At 47.8% G+C, this 16,975-nt stretch overlaps 1 protein-coding gene across 1 annotated transcript; it reads right to left on the reverse strand.

The window, feature by feature from the left end:
• Positions 1-4,881: 4,881 nt before the first annotated feature.
• Rimkla (ribosomal modification protein rimK like family member A) lies at positions 4,882-15,946 on the reverse strand. The gene is given in 7 exon segments (XM_051188654.1): positions 4,882-5,330; positions 5,332-5,756; positions 7,384-7,587; positions 8,310-8,396; positions 10,346-10,576; positions 14,495-14,555; positions 15,919-15,946. Coding segments are annotated over 6 exon segments (1,053 nt in total). The 5' UTR covers positions 14,544-14,555; positions 15,919-15,946; the 3' UTR covers positions 4,882-5,273.
• Between the last annotated feature and the right edge of the window lie 1,029 nt (positions 15,947-16,975).

Here is a 16,975-nt window from a genome sequence, read left to right on the forward strand (position 1 = left end):
ATGGTGCTATTGTACCATCAGCTTTCTCGAAAGCCCTCCTCCCCCATTCCAGGCTCTCCTCACCCTCTGGTTGACAGGTTTAATGCAACTCCCTGGCACCTCCTCTGTCCATGTGATGCAAAGCCAGCAAATCCAAGACAGAAGAGCCAAGAAAACCAGGTGCTAAATCATGCAAGGTCAGGCTTCCCCGCAGCCTCCAGCTTCCCTGTGTCCCAGGCAGCCTTCCCATAAGGATTTTTCTAAGCCATATACATTCCCCATGGCTCACACTGTTGTACCACACAATCTCAAAGACGGATGGAGCCTTCCAGACATTAAGCCTGAACCACAGTCTGTTCCAGAAGTCCTCGGCCCTGCCCCCCACCTCCCCATCCCTGCATCTCTTTCTCCCAGCTGTAAGCTGCAGGCTGCCAGCTTTTATCCCCTGGCACTCAGCCATGATCCTGGGAAGGCACTGCTTCTGATTGCTCACAGTGTGGGAAAAGAGAGCAAGGTACCCAAAGAAAGCCAGGCCTGCAGCAAAGAGTTTCATATTCAAGGTTGTGTTTATTGGCCACATTTATAGCTGACAGCTTTAGTAAGATGTGGTGGCTGTGTCTAGTGTCACATAAGGTTATCTGGTTTGAACCAGAGCCGACTCAAATTGGCACCATTCACTTTAGTCCATGTCATGTTCCACAGGTGTACCCAAGAGCTAAAAGTGCAAATGGTTGCTGTGGTGTTAGTCAGTGTAGGGGGAATGAAGCATGTCACCTTCAGAGATGGCACTCACTCAGGTTCCCCTGTGAGGGGGGATAACTGTCGAAGACAATCGCTTTGAAAGCCACCATAGTTTAAGGTGAAACGTTGACAGGAATCAAGGTAAGAGAAAGAATGGCTGCATACAGGAGCACACATGGATTTGACTTGTTCCAGGGAGTGGAGACAAATACCACATGGAAGAAAGGTAATGGAGATTCCCCTGTGGTCTGTGAGGACAATGTTCTGTGTGTTGCTACTGTGCATTGCTGCAGTCTCTGATGTCCCCTAACACACACACACACACACACACACACACACACACACACACACACACTCCAAATGTTGCAGTGTGTAGAAATGGAGACAAGAATGAAACTTTGTCTTAATGGATACAGTGTGGGGACACACAACACTATTGCTCAGAATGAGGTAGCAGGAACTTGGGATCAGCAGGTGCTGCCAGAACTTAAGTCCTACATCCACATAGAGCTCAGGCCCTGATAGCTGGCTCACTGACGTCGAAGTACTTGGCCAGCTCTTCAGAATGGAAAGGGTAGAGGGTAAAATTGCAGACAGTGCTAGCTGTGTGAAGGAACAGAGTCACCTCCAGCAGTATGCTAGGTCCAGCCTTGGTGGTGACTGGCGCAGTGTCCCTGGTTTATGGAACTCAGATTTGCTTTTTGAAGATGGGGAATACACTCATCTCCAACCTGGCTCTCTGGGGTGACCTTTCTAATGTTACATTGGAGTCTCAGAGTTTGTGGAGTTTACCAAATGGGGTTGGAAAGCTAGTTTTGTGGCGGTTCTATGTGTTGGTGGCAGCATAGGAACTGCATCTTTGAAGGAAGTTAGTTCAGACTGAGCTCCTGAGCCTCAGGAGAGTGCTGTGGAACAGTATTTTTGTACACTGTGACTATGTGTTACTGGACTAAATGGCCAGTAGCTAGGCAGGAAGAGGTCAGGCGGGCTTTATGCATACGAAGAGAGTAAGGTGAAGAAGGGCGGAGTCTTGAGGAGGCTCAGATGAACAAGTCAGAGTTTTTTGGGTTTTTTTATTTTTTCAATAATACTTTTTTATTTTTTGTTTCAATTTTTTAATGTGTATGGGTATTTGCCCACACCATATGCATGCCTAGTGCCGCAGGCCAGAAGTGGGTGTTGGATCCCCTGGAATGTAATTGTGAAGTACCACACGTGTGCTGGGAAATGAACCTGGGTCCTCTGGAAGAGCAGCCAGTGCTCTTAGCTGCCAAGCTATCTTTCCAGCCACACCATTAGGAGTTCTATCAGGTTCTAAGAACATGAACTTTGAGATCAGTGACTAGTAGCTGTTGCCAGTGCCCTTCTTAAAATATCTGCCCAGAATACCACCAAGCGGAGGCCATACCTGTGAGTACAGAGACAGTGTCCAGCTGTGCCTGGTGATGAACTCACTCCCCACTTTAAGCTTTGTATACTGTATTCTGGGACTTTGTCCCTCAAATTAGCTGCTTCCATCTTTCCTATATTTGCAGCGTGTCCTTACCATTACTTAAGCCATTCCCCTCCTTTTCTCTATAGTGACCCTGATGACATCTCTCTGCCACAAAGCTATTCCAGGCCTTTCCCCCATCCCCTCCCAACCCTGGCCTGTTTGACATGAGAATGCTGAGTCAACAACAGCAATGGCCCATGATCCACTTGTGCTGTATCTCACATACTAAAGGCCCAAAGTCTCCAACCCACTTTCATCCGTCCCATACACAATCAATCAGACAAGACACCTAGAGATACCTCTCCCAAGTGCAGAATCATATATATTCTGAGTGACTGAGCTATCGACATTCAAGTTTTGACCAGTTTCAAGATGTTGATACCAGACAGTGAGTGAGAAGACCACATACATACACACCTGAATCTGTATTACAGAGGAAGACTTGGTGTTGGTATACATGAGTCAAGGGTTTCAGGTTATACAGGATACATCTGAAAGGTTCTTTGCTACCCCCAGAGCCTTACTCCTCTCATGTTATAAAGTATCTCTGTCTAGAAGGAAGGCCTTTAAGAAGCTGCATTCTTTTCTTCTGGGCCCCTACTACTGCTGAGCTTGCTATTGCCAAGAATTCATAGTCTCTTCCTTTTTTAACTCTCTCAATGAGGAATGATGAGAAACATAAAACTACATGTAGGAGGTGTCTGCCACCACCTCCCACAAATGCACAGCTGTCCTTACTAACTCACTTCTCAACCTCAGTGTGTACCAAGAGATAAATGAAGTAGGCCATTTCCCTGTCTACAGAAAGGAAAAATAGAGACCGGAAACTCAGGTGGTCAGCTGTGTTGGGAGAGCCAGAACCAGGCTCTGGCTCTGCATTCCCGCCATCCTTCCAGCAATGTAGGCAGCTGTGTCAAGTATAGCTGGGCCACGGAGCTAAGACTGAAGAAATTGCTCATGGCCAGCTGTGGGATGGAAATCCCAGAGCAGCAGGGCTAGGATCCAGATGAGTCAGCTCTCTGCCTCCAGGCAGGGCTAGCTTTGGACAATAACACCAATGACTGACATCTCTGCCAGCTGGAAATCGGGCCTCCTTTGGCAAAGGAATCTGGGAACGCTCCGAGCTGCCCCGCCTGGGCCTCAGTGGACTCAGATCAATGAGAAGAGGCTCACACTAAACAGTGGACATGTGTGAGTACAGCTTCCCAGAGACCAACACTTGGCTCGCATCTGACCACTTCCAGCAAGAAGAGAACTAACTAGCCTTCTTCTAAAGCCACCTTGAGAGGTAAGGAGGAGATATTGGTCTTAGTCTACAAGAGCAGAATGTTATCCTTTTTCAACTATACAGATACATTACTCCGGTTTTAGTTTAGCAGACCCAGGGTGAGACTGAACAGAAACTACAGCTGTGAGGTGTGACACCTCTATTTTTCAGTTGTACAACTGTTGGTTGGTGAAATCTGGTTTTAACTACACTATTTTAAAGGTCAATTTCTACTTAAATGTGTTGTGAAAAAAACTTATAGTTTTTCGACTTTATACATACTTTACACTAATTGTAGAGTAAGTACAGGAATTGTGTGCATGCACTCACTCTTGGGTGGTGTTGCCTTTAAAGTAGATACCTTAAAGAAAGTGTGTGTTTATTGCAGTGTAGCAGCCCCAACTCATTTCTAGAACTGTCTTTGGAAACTGTCAACTTATATGCTTCTTCAGAGTGGGCAAATCTAATCTTTGTCCTTATGGCTAGGTCTATTAATTTTTAATAGCCAAAGAACATTTTTTTTTCTGACAAATACAATGGGTTGTAGAACTTAGCAAGTAGCAGGAGTTGGGGGAGAAACTAACAAGACCTGTTGATAAAGTTATTAGGCCTCTTTCGTTTTGATGGCTTCTGAGGTAATCCCAAAGAGGAACCCTTAATATTCTTGAGTCTGTGATAAGGTAGCTCAAGAGGATGGCCTCCCAGGAAGCTGCAGTGAGGTAACCCCAGGACGCATTTGTTCAGGTGTATTTGGTCAATGCTTGTTTTCTATTAGACTTCCTACAAGCAGAAAACACAAAACTCTATCTCTACAATTTCTCCCAAGGGAAAGATCTCATCTACTGCTTGAAGAGTTCAAATGGAAAGCACTTGGTATCATGTCTACAACAGCCCGGCTCACCCCTCCACAAATACCCGAGTCTCCCCAATTTTGAAAAACGGGTAAGGGCAGTAGAAGATCCAGAAGAAGGGGGAAAGAACAGTCACCGTCCAGTAACTTTCTGTGGTAAAATCCCACTGGTTTCCAGATGACAAATGAGCAGAGTCCACTGAATAGAAAAGTCCATGGTGCTGGGTTCTGGTACACAGGAAACAAAGTATGTGGCCATAGCTCATCCAGATGCATTTCCAGTTGAGGCCAAAGGCAGCAAAGGTGCGTGAAGCTGCTCCAGCTGGCATTAGGTGAAGCAGAGGTATGAATTCTGAGTGACAAAGCAATCTGTAGAAATGCCCTGTTACAAAGCAGGACACATGCCAGGCGGTGAGGTCAAAGAACGGTCCACTTTCTACAATGAGCTTCAGCGAGATGGCCAGTGAGGGAGCTCCTGAGTGTTGGAGGAGTGTGAGATGATGGTGACTGGGAGGGTGGGGGTGGGGCATCCTCTAATATCATTATCTGAGCATCCCTGACTGCCTGCACATGCCTCCATCTCCTGGTTGCATTTGAGAACAGTGTTTCCAGGAGCCAAGCTCATGTTTGTTGCTAACAGCCAGAGAGGGCAGCACAGGGTCAGAGCCTTAAAGCCTATCATTCCATCCAAGTGTTCGCAGTAAATGTTGGCCTTAAATTGACCATTTGGGGTGCTGTTCTTGGTGTTTTTTATATGAGTTGTCATAAAACCCACAAAGCTAGGCTATTTGTTCAAACTGTTGTTAGAAAGAATGCTGAGTGCCCGGATGGGATTTTCTAGTTTCTGTGCAAATGAAATCACATTATTCCAGATCTTATTCACTGGACACTACTCAGGGAAGCAGTAGGATTTGGTTTAAATGCTGCCAAAAAGCAGGAATTCACTGGAGTTCAGCAGCAATCCTGTTAATGTTGTAACCAGGTTCGGGCAACATGGGGAGGTGGGACCCCCACCATTGTTTTTGCTGAGGAATCCCGGACCTCTCCCAGTTCAGGCTCGCTCTCGCTAGAGGTAGACCCATTGTTGATGGCATAGACACTCTCAACTCCCTGAGCTGAAGCACAACCATTTGGCTCATTCTTTTCCCTGGGACTTGATAGTCCCGGGAGGATGGCCATCTTCCCCATCTGCCTGTTGGGCAGCAAGGACATGGCATAGTCTGCAATGATTGCCCCCACATCTAAGTTGCATGCCTGATCGAAGGCTAGGAAGCCGACATTGGCGTTTGCCTCACATACCACAAAGGAGCCATCATCCATAATGAGAAGGTCAATACCACAGAAATCCATGCCCAGGATGTTGGACACCTGGATAGCCAGCTGTTTGCCTTGCTCTGTCAGCGGGCACTTGACGCCCACACCACCTATGGAGAAAGCACAGTAATGCAAAGGTGACAAATGACACTTGCTGATGACCCTTTGAGAGGGAGGAGACTGATGACAAAGGGCTAGTTATTCACAGCGTTACTTAAAATTTCAGCAAGTTGGGGCCAGAGAGCCGGCTCAGTGGTCAACAGCACTGACTGAGCTTCCAGAGGACTCAACTTTGGTTCCCAGCATCCATTTCAGGTGGCTCACAACTGCCTGTAACTCCAGAGGCTCCAATGTCCTCTTTTGGTCCCCATGGGCACCCACACACTTATGCCATATACCCATACATGAAAAAATAAAGATAAAGATTAGAAAAACCACAGTATCTGATACACAGTGTGTATTCAATGGCTGTTAGGGAAATGAAAAATTCTAACCTACCATATAGTAGATAGGAACAACATACTTTATAATCATTAATAATGCTGGGCCATCAGTGTCAGGGCACCTGACCAGCCAGCATGGGCAAGGCTCTGGGTTCACCCCCCAGTATCAGAAAATGAAAGATAATAATAATAATATACTATAAACCTGGGGCCTCCACACACCACGTGTGCCCACAAACACAAGGTTCCACACTCGGCCCTTCACATGGTTATTGTGTAAATGAAGACTGAAGGGCTGAGCACACTGTCAGACTTAACCCAGAGTTTGCCTGTATGGCCAGGGTATCTCACAAGTGTCTTGCTTGCACAGCTTCTGGGCCACATGCTAGCCCAGGGCAAGAACTGACTTATGTCATCCAAACTCCACTGCAGATGCTACTTGAGGACTTTTAGCAAAACGGGACCCAATCAGCAAATGAGCCTCTTTTATAGTCAATGGCCTTGGAGCAGACATCTGCTGAGTCAGGAAATAACTGCAGGGCTTTCCTTTTTCTATTTTCTCTTTCCAGATTACCAACACAAATTCATTCACCAAGGTTGACCACAGTTTTCTATAATGGGGACAAGGACCTATGTCTGTCTTGCAAGGTCTCTGTTTTCCACGATAAAGAACAAGCTTTCTGAGTGAGCTAATACAACATTCCTCCTGACCACTGCCTTTATTCTGGGCCTGGGCATGGTGGACCCTTTACACTGCAACATAACCTTGCCATCTACAAGTGCCATCACACTTGAGAACTGCAATCAAGTCACACACATACCCCCAAAAAATTGCAAGAAAAAAAAAAATGACGTTTTGAGCAGTTTGTGCCTTTGCACTGGGCTGCATTCACAGCTTCTGGGGTGGACACACCTGTAAGGCCTTTGGTAATCTGTCTGAGTGGCTGCAGTTTTCAAAACTGTCTCTGCACCTCCTCCCTTTGCTCAAATGGACATTTCCCCAAACACTGGTTCTGATGTCACTCCCTTAACTCCTGGTGTTGAGTCCTAACATCTACACACAAGGTGTCATACTTCCGTGTATTAACACCTAGGACTGTGTGTTCTGGCCCAGCCCTGGACTTCCTGTTCCTCCCCTGGACTGCTTGTGGCCACAGGAAAGGTTCCTCTCTCATTTTCTGTGAAATCCACAATCAGCAGAAGGTCTGACAGGATCAGTACACGCTCACTGAGCAGGCCAAAAACAGCCATGAGGTCCCCTGCCCCATAGTCCCACAAGCCTCCCCTATCTCACCTAGGAAGCAGTTGCTTTGCATTCGGCCATCTTTGGAGCAGCGCAGCATGGAGCCGATCACCTGGCCACCCACCACCACCACCCGGATGTCCTTCCCGTGTGACTCCTTCACATACTTCTGGAACAGGTAGGGCACGTCATGGCGGACCAGGTGGCAGATGTCAGAGAGGTGATGCTTGTCTCTAGCCAGAAAAACAGCTTTTCCTTTGAGAAGAAAGACAAGAGGGAGAGCTGGAGAAACTGCAAGCCTCTCTTTGTGGTCCGTTCTACCTCCCCAGCCTGTCTCCCTGCCCAAGCAGGTGCCAACTTTCCGGAACTTTCCATGTACTGGCTCCTCCTATTTCTCTGAGACTCTTTCTGCTTAATCAAACAGCACTAAATCTTACCCTCTTCAGACTTTAACCTCACCACCATCTCTCTCCCTGTACCCACTCTGTGTGTGAGCCATGCTGCCCTAAATTTAGACTCCCCATCCTCTGGTCCTAGCTTCCCAGAAGGCTGACATTACAGGGGTGTGCTCAGAGAAAAAAATGATGTCAGGAGCAGCCTTAAAAGATGAGCACACACAGCACTCTAGTGAAGTCCAGAGAGCAGATGGCTGTGGGGCAGAACACACAGTGTCTCTGGTGAGTGAGGATGCTGTGGAATGGGGGAGGCCGTCCACACAGGCCTTGGTGCCATGGTGCCGAACTTGTGAGGGTGTTCGGCGAGGGAGAACAGATCTGTTTCTGAGAATCTACTCCAAAGAAAGAACAGGCATGCTGGCTGTGGACTTGAGACCCTAAATCTGCTCAGGGGAGAACAAGGAGAGACTGGAGTCTGGCAAAAGGGCAGAGGGCCTGACAGACCAACAGAACACACTGAGCATGCACAGCAGTCCTGTGCCCAGAACTGCAGTTACGCCGACTGGCTTCCCGGCCACTGACCCCGGTGCCCCCGTGTGCTCTTCACCACCACTGGGTAGCCCAGCGGTTCTGCTTCATCAATCATTTTAGAGAAGTCTTCATGCCCACCTGCCAAGAAAAAGTGAAAATCAATAAATGCTGGCGATGGGGTAGAGGAGGGATGGCCCAGCACTCCTCCCCTCAGAATGTTCTGATGAAATTATCCAAATCCACCCAAACCCAGCAGACATGAACTACACACCTGTGATGTACAAGGCAGGAACATGGAAATGTCACACCAGCTATTATAACCCTCATGGCATTCTTACAACAGCCAGCTTCTTCACAATGTCTGCGGGAGCAGTATTCCAGGATGGCGTGCCATGCACCTACCCTTCAGGTGAACCCCTTAAGTGGGCCCTTTAGCCCTCTGTTCTTTCATCCTTCATGCTCACACTGAGTAACCTATTACTTCAGTCAGCGTAACAGGGGCTTCCAAATCCCCATCCCCAGCCTTTCAGAGCCCACAGCTCACTGGCTCCCAAGCATCTTCTCTGGCACGGATTATAAATGTCTCAAACAGACCAAGTCCTCCACTGAAATCATCTCCCCTGCCAGCTATTCACCCTGACAATCAGTTTGCTTCGTCCTCCTATTTCCAGTTCAGTCCATGATTATGTTGGCATCTGGTGACCCAAGCCAGAACCTCGTCACCTTGGTGCCTCCCTGCACCCCCCATACACTATCAGTCATTCCGCTCTGTTACGTCTTTTGCCCTCACAATTTCTGAATCTGCTCACATTATCTCCATTCCTCACTCTGAAGCTTACCACTGCCTTCCCGGCCTCTACTTTGTCTTGTGTAATTTATTCTCTGTGTGGTGGCCAAATTGATCGGCAGGGTAACTCTGATTAGGCACTTCTTGATCAGAATCCTCCTGGTAGTCTTGGGATACCACTATCTCCTGGGTATGATGCATGCAGCAGCCTTGTATCTTTCCAGTGTTAGGCCTCAATTCTTTCTCAAGCGTCCTTAACCTTCTGCAGCTACTGGGGATACAGCTAATCATGTTCTCTCTACCTCTGGCTCTTTTTATGCTCTTTGCTCCTGCTCCTGCTTTTCACAGGCTATTTTTAGCTTAGTTAATGCTACTTCTTTAAGGCAGTGGTCCTTGAAGCCTGATCACTGTGGTTGGAGCTCTCCCACAAGCTCATGTACCACCCAAGGACAGTATTCTCCCACCTAAACACTGGCATTACTGCATGGAAATTGCCTGTATATTTGTGGCCTTTTGTTTCTGGTGCCATGGAAATGCCCAAGGGACAATACTGTGCTAGTCCAGAGCTTCTGCAGTGGTTTGAATAAGAATGTCCCCCATAAATTCACATATTTGAATGCCTAGTCAATAAAGGGTAGGAGGAATTCTCTGATAGGAGGTTTTTTGTTTTTTTTGGGGGGGTGGGTTTCGAGACAGGGTTACTCTGTATTGCTTTGGAGGTTATCCGGAACTAGCTCCGTAGACCAGGCTGGCCTCGAACTCACAGAAATCTGCCTGCCCCTGCTTCCCAAGTGCTGAGATCAAAGGTGTATGCTACCACCACCGCTGCTGCTGGGCTCTTTGACAGGATTTAAAAGATTAGGAGGTGTGGCCTTGTTGGAGGAACTGTATCACTGGGGGTTGGGCTTTGCCTGCAGATAGGATGTAGCTCTCAACAAATTCTCAGGCACCATACCCGCCTGCCTGCCACCATGGTACTCACCATGAGGATAAAGAAAGAAATCTCTGAAACTATAAACAAGCCCCAGTTAAATGTTTTCTGTTTTAAGAGTTGCCTTGGTCACGGTGTCTCTTCACAGCCATAGAAGGCTGACTAAGCAAGCCAGCTTCTTGGAGTGGCTGGTGCACGTTTACCAAATGACTAGAAACAGAAAACACCAAGGCCGTTTACACAGAAGGACTGGCCAGCAGTCAGGTTCATAGGAAATAGCAACCAGAGACACAGGCAGGCTCCTGGGGGAGAAAAGAGACACACCAATATTTTGGGAAGGAGTTATAAATGTATTTTGGGGAGACTCACCATAGGAGAAGGTGTCTGGCATGGGGACCCCATGTCCAGCCAGCTCTTGGAATGTCCAGAACTTGTTGATACAGTTTAAGATGCTTTGAGGACGGTTGACCAAGCGGCAGCCCAGCTTCTCCAGGTGCCTGAGGAGGGTGATTTCACTATCTGACTGGACGGAGGGAGTGGACAGTCGTACAACCACCACATCGGGGAAGGTGGTCAGGGGTTTCTGGCTCAGCTGCAGGCCTGTAAGCAAAGGCTAGAGTGAGCTCAACACTTGCCAGCGCTTTGTCAACTGGAAGAGGTGCTTCCAGGGTTCATCTGGCCAGAAGAGAGCCTCAAAACAGCAGCATGGGCATCCTGGTGTAGGCTGGAGTATGCAGCGAGAAGGCAGAGCGTGGGCATGATACAAGGAATGAACAGAGAGAAAGAGAACGCAATGTACCAAGAGTGGTGCAAGTTAGAAAAGTCCACAGCGCAGCTGTTGTCAGACCCTTCTTCCTTCGGGGCTAGGACTACTCAGGGGCCAGTGGCTTGGGAGGCTCATGGCTTCAAGCAATGGCACCAATGATGTCCATTTCTGGGAACCCTACTCTTCAGTACTGAACCTCAGGAAAGTCTACTGAAACATTATACAACCACTTCCATACCATCTTTAAAAAACAAACAAGCAAATCAGGATCTTACTATGTAGCCCAGACTAGATCAAACTCTAGATCCTTCTGCCTCAGGGGCTAAGACTCCAGGCCCATGCTATACCACACTCAGCTAAATAATCTTTATCAACATATTTCATATACACAATGTCAATGTTAGATGGAGAAACAGAATTCTAGTGGTGCTATGTAAACTGCTCTGCTAACATGTGCAAGGCCTAGATTCAACCCCTAGCTCAGTCCAAACCCATTTGATAGAGGGGGAAAATATCCCAACATTGTCACTCCCCTTCTCCCCAAATAACTAATTCTTTATGTTCTCTTTATCCTGCCTCAACATCCCCAGGGCTGAAGATTCAAAATAACTAATCCATTATGTTCTCAGCTATGTAAATAAATGTGGGTTGAAAAAGAGAAAAGAAGCACACATTTTTCACGGTAGGAATAGGGCTACAAGTAATTTCTTTTCTTTTTTTCTTTTTCTTGAGACAGGGTCTTGCTATGTTATGTAGCCCTGGCTAGCCTGGCACTCACTATGTAACCCATGTGACTTTGCCTCACAGCAACACTCGGGCCTAGGTGCCCCAAGTGACAGGATTATAGATAGATATGAATGAGCCCCTATGATCGGCTCTTCTTTGTATTTTCTCTTTACCCGAATCTTCCAGAATGTTCTTCCAGGTGTATAGTATCTTTATAACAAAACCAAAGTTAAAAATGCCTATGAAAAATTTAATTCAATGCTTAACAAATATTGAGCGCAATATTCATTAAGTGATATCTATTGAAAGATACTGTAACAAACACACATGAGAAGACCTGAGGCCTTCTGCCTCTGGGCTAATCAAGGGCTCACGAGGACCTAAGCACCCACAGGCTACTGAAGGACTTCTGCACAGAAGAATTCTCTGGCTTGCATGGCACCAAGGGGTAGAGCTAGCCATAAAGTGATTTTTGTCTGTGTGTTTTGTGCTGACTTCAGTCCCTGGAACAGTGCTTGGTAGGCACTGGATATTTGTTGAACAGAAGTGGCAGGAAAACAGATTCAGGCTTCACTAAGTTCAGATACTCTTCCACTCCTTTAGAATGGAGTGGCACTCAAAGGTGCTACACAGGGAATGAAAGCAGAGGCTCCCATCCTTGGTGTCTCTCAGCCCTGACATCCCAGGGTTTGTCTGACTCCAACCACTCAGCATGCACACTGAGTGTACCCAGAACTTGGCTCGGAGGGAGGGAGGCTGGACACCCAGCACCTGGGCTGGAGTGAGGGAGGCTGGACACCCAGCACCTGGGCTGAGGGAGGCTGGACATCCAGCACCTGGGCTGGAGTGAGGGAGGCTGGATACCCAGCACCTGGGCTGGAGTGAGGGAGGCTGGACACCCAGCACCTGGGATGGAGTGAAGGAGGCTGGACACCCAGCACCTGGGCTGGAGTGAGGGAGGATGGATACCCAGCACCTGGGATGGAGTGAGGGAGGATGGATACCCAGCACCTGGGATGGAGTGAGGGAGGCTGGACACCCAGCACCTGGGCTGGAGTGAGGGAGGCTGGATACCCAGCACCTGGGCTGGAGTGAGGGAGGTGGGATACCCAGCACCTGGGCTGAGGGAGGCTGGATACCCAGCACCTGCGATGGAGTGAGGGAGGCTGGACACCCAGCACCTGGGCTGGAGTGAGGGAGGCGGGACACCCAGCACCTGGGCTGGAGTGAGGGAGGCTGGATACCCAGCACCTGGGATGGAGTGAGGGAGGCTGGATACCCAGCACCTGGGATGGAGTGAGGGAGGCTGGATACCCAGCACCTGGGCTGGAGTGAGGGAGGCTGGATACCCAGCACCTGGGATGGAGTGAAGGAGGCGGGACACCCAGTACCTGGGCTGAGGGAGGCTGGACATCCAGCACCTGGGATGGAGTGAGGGAGGCTGGACATCCAGCACCTGGGATGGAGTGAGGGAGGCTGGACACCCAGCACCTGGGATGGAGTGAGGGAGGCTGGATACCCAGCACCTGGGATGGAGTGAGGGAGGCTGGATACCCAGCACCTGGGCTGGAGTGAGGGAGGCTGGATACCCAGCACCTGGGATGGAGTGAGGGAGGCTGGACATCCAGCACCTGGGATGGAGTGAGGGAGGCTGGACACCCAGCACCTGGGCTGGGAGGGAGGAGGTGGATACCCAGCACCTGGGATGGAGTGAGGGAGGCTGGACACCCAGCACCTGGGATGGAGTGAGGGAGGCTGGATACCCAGCACCTGGGATGGAGTGAGGGAGGCTGGACACCCAGCACCTGGGCTGGAGTGAGGGAGGCTGGATATGGAATGTGTGAGGCCATGGGAATTGGAGTTTCAGAACTTCCTGGGTCTGTCTCCATCCTAACCAACCTCAAAGGAATTTCCCAAATGCTCTAAAGAAAACCTTTAAATTACAATTTATGGGCCCACCTTCCAGGCTTTAACTTAGCACACCTTTTATATATTCTACCAAACCCCAAAAAGTATAAATGAAGTCACAATTTCTCCATCAGGGACTGAGGTGTGGGGTGTTGCTCAGTGGTAGAGTGCTTGCTACCTTGTCTGAAGACCTGAGTTCACACTGTCTTAAGCCTGCGAAGTGCTACACACCAGGGGACAGTCGTAAACTGGGCATGGTGGCACATAGGCACAATCTCAGTCCTCAGGATGCTGAGGCAGGAGGATAAAGAGTTCAAAGACTGCTTGGGCTACATGGCAATGACTGTGCCAATATCGAAGTTCTACACGGAGAAAGGAGAAGGATCTCTATAACAAAAACCAGGCAAACAAAAAGCAAGCCATTCACAAAAAGGACTTTGTGGGTGGAACTTACAAGCTGGCCATTCCAGGAGAGGTTTCACTGATTATTTTAAGGTGTGGATGGAGAGGGGCAGTTTTTAAGTCACATTTTTCTTAGCACTCCTGCTGATGCGGTGAGCCCAGCAGCTAGAACTGTCTATAAAAAGTCTATAAAAAGAAGCTAGGTTAGCTTCATTTGGGCACCGGAAACAGGATTGTTTAAAGTTGCCTTTCCTGTCTTTTAAAAAAAATCCCCTCTCCCCTCAGCCTGGAAAGTGGAGACAAGACAAAACTGGAAGAAAAAGAAAGGTATCCACATTGATCAAAATGGTGAACAAGTACAGAACGCACAGCACACCATAACGCAGGGAGACAGGGACCAAAACCACTCTGAACCCAACAGAAAGCCACACACACAAGGCACTGACACTGTCACGACAGACATTCCAATAAGCAAGGTAGGGCTACTTTTTTTTTTTTTTTTTTTTTTTCACTCAGTGAGAAAACAGCTTGGCAACAGAAAAAGAGAAGCCAGAAGCAAGGGAACAACCAGCTTTAAATCCCAGCTCAAGCCCACGGACAGACAGACTTCCACGCACGAAGAAAAGAATTCAGTCCATTTCTGGAAATACCAACCACAGTGCACAGAGAGAGCTCAGCCTCTATAAGCAGCAGCACAGACACCTAGGAAGTCTTACCAGGACTCCATCTCTCTTCTCCAAAGGTAAATCTTTGGGCCTGGCTCATCCCCACTGAAGCCTTTAATAAAGGAAGAATGCAATGGGTTAAAGTGGAACCCAAACGGCTCTGCCAGGCAAGGAGACAGGTCTCACGCCTGCCTATGCTGCTACCTAGCCCCATGCAGAGGGACTTGCTGGGTTTGGGGTTACCACCTCCATGTATCCACAGGTTTCATATCAATGGATCCATCCAACTGCAAATAGAGAGCACTAGAAAAATTTGTATCCACACTGAAAACATTAAGACTTTTTTTCTTGACATTATTCCTTAATCAGTGTGAATATTGCATAGCAACTATTTCCAGGTTTGGGGGTATAGTTCAGTGGTAGATTACTCACCAATTACACAAAAGGCCCTGGGTTCAAATACCATCCACCTTTTTTTAAAAACCTACAAAGAATCCACAATTATTTACATAGTATTTATACTGCATTGCCTGTTCCCAGTGACCTGGAGGTGGACTGAGGTACAGAAGGATATGTGCAGGTGACACGCAAAGGTTATATAGGGGCCTAGAGCATCCTTGGATTTTGGTATGGTATGGAAGGGTCTAGACAATCACCTGCAAATACTAAGGGATAAGCATAAATCTGACATTGTGGGCACTCCTGCTCTGGGCCATTCCATAGGCCCTTGCTCAGTGTCTTCACCTTGGCCATCATCTCACTGCAGCACTGTGACCTGGGCAAGAGAGAACTGCTTCCCATTCTGGCTTAAGAAAGAGCAGCAACCACATGTGCCCAAGAACAATGTAATTTCGGGCTGGCTCCTTGGCAAACCTGTCTGCAAAGTCTGAGGAGACCTTTAACCACGTTGGAATTTCCACTATTAGCATTGACTCCCAGATAGGCACCTGCTAAGCCCCTCATAGGGATAGGCACCTTTTAAGTCCATCGCAGGGACACAGCTTACTGAACATGTCACATTTCCCAGGATCCTTAAAATGCTCACTGTGATCACCAGGCCTCAAGCCAAGGGAATGGAGAACCCCTGTAGACTGGATGAGTGGGCTCTGCTTGGCTGAGGAGAACGGAAGGAAAGCAGCCCTCACCCTCAGATAACCAGGGGCTTGATATGACTGAGTATCACAAACATCTGGCTCGCTTTAATATTTACTATGTTTAGCCTCAAACCACTTAAAAAACAAATAAAAAACCAAGATGTGACTACTCTGTCCTCAAAGAAGTCCATTAAGTCAGAAGGGGAGAGATTAGAAGTCAAACTGGTTGGTTCGTCAACTTTGTGACACCGAAACACTATTTTCTCCATCTCCTACGCTCACCGGTAACTATATCCCAACTTCCTCTTGAATTCTGTTTCCATTTAGAAATATTTTAATGCCTTAAAACAAAGTAGAAATGCTATGAATACTGGCCCATACCTGTTGTATCAGCTTGGGTTTTTGTTGCTGTGATAGACATCATGACCAAAAGCAGCCTGGGGAAGAAAGGGTTTGTTTCATCTTGTACTTCCAGGTAAAAAAGTCCCTCATGAGGGAAGTCAGGATAAGAAGTCAAGGCGGGAACTGATGTAGAAGCCAGGGAGGAACACTGCCTGCACTCTTACACCTCCCAAGATCACCAGGAATGCCTTCCCAGCAGTAGGCTGGCCTCTTCCCCCTTCATTCATTAATGAAGATAATACCCCACAGACTTGCCTACAGGCCATGTGATTGAGGCCTTTACTCATTGAGGTTTCCTCTTCCCATAACTCTAGCTTGTGTCAAATTGATAAAGACAAACAAAACAAAACTAATTAGTGTATTTGTAATCCCAGCATTGCAGAGGCTGAAGCTGGAGGATCATAGCTTTGGGGCCAGCCTGGGCTACATGGTGAGCCCTTGTCTTAAAACAACAAAAAAACAAACAAGACTCAACAATAATAACCCAGGACAGAAAAGTAGAAGAATTTCTCCAGAGAAACAAATCTGCTTCCAACCTGTATTAGGGTGAATTAAATTCAACAAAAGTGAACTTTGGCATTTTGTGTGCAGTAGCATGTAAATGTACTCTACAATGGAGATATAGTGTTAATGTGCAATAAACAAATCATGATTCCAAGGCAGAGCTTTACAGCTCAAAGACACACTCTCCATCACCCACAGAGGATGGGAAGCCTGGCCATAAAAGGTGCTGTCCATCAGATCTGACTGGCTGGCATCTTTACTGAGTATTCATCTGCTCTGTGCTGGGTACTCTCCTAAGAGAGTGGATAATAAATCCATATTTATTATCTCATTTAGAGGCATCCTATAATATGGATGGAGGAGATCTGACTGCAAAGGCCTGGCGTTTACACAGAGTGAAGGCATTGGGGGTTTCGGCTCTCCCAACCTGTACATGCAAGTCACCCACTGTGTGCAGGCACACACACAGACACCCCGGCTTCACGAAAGAAAACTTCATCATTAACCTGGATTCTAGTACACCACGAAAGCA

The sequence above is a fragment of the Phodopus roborovskii genome, unplaced genomic scaffold, assembly GCF_943737965.1.
Source record: "Phodopus roborovskii unplaced genomic scaffold, PHOROB, whole genome shotgun sequence".
Classification (NCBI taxonomy): Eukaryota; Metazoa; Chordata; class Mammalia; order Rodentia; family Cricetidae; genus Phodopus; species Phodopus roborovskii.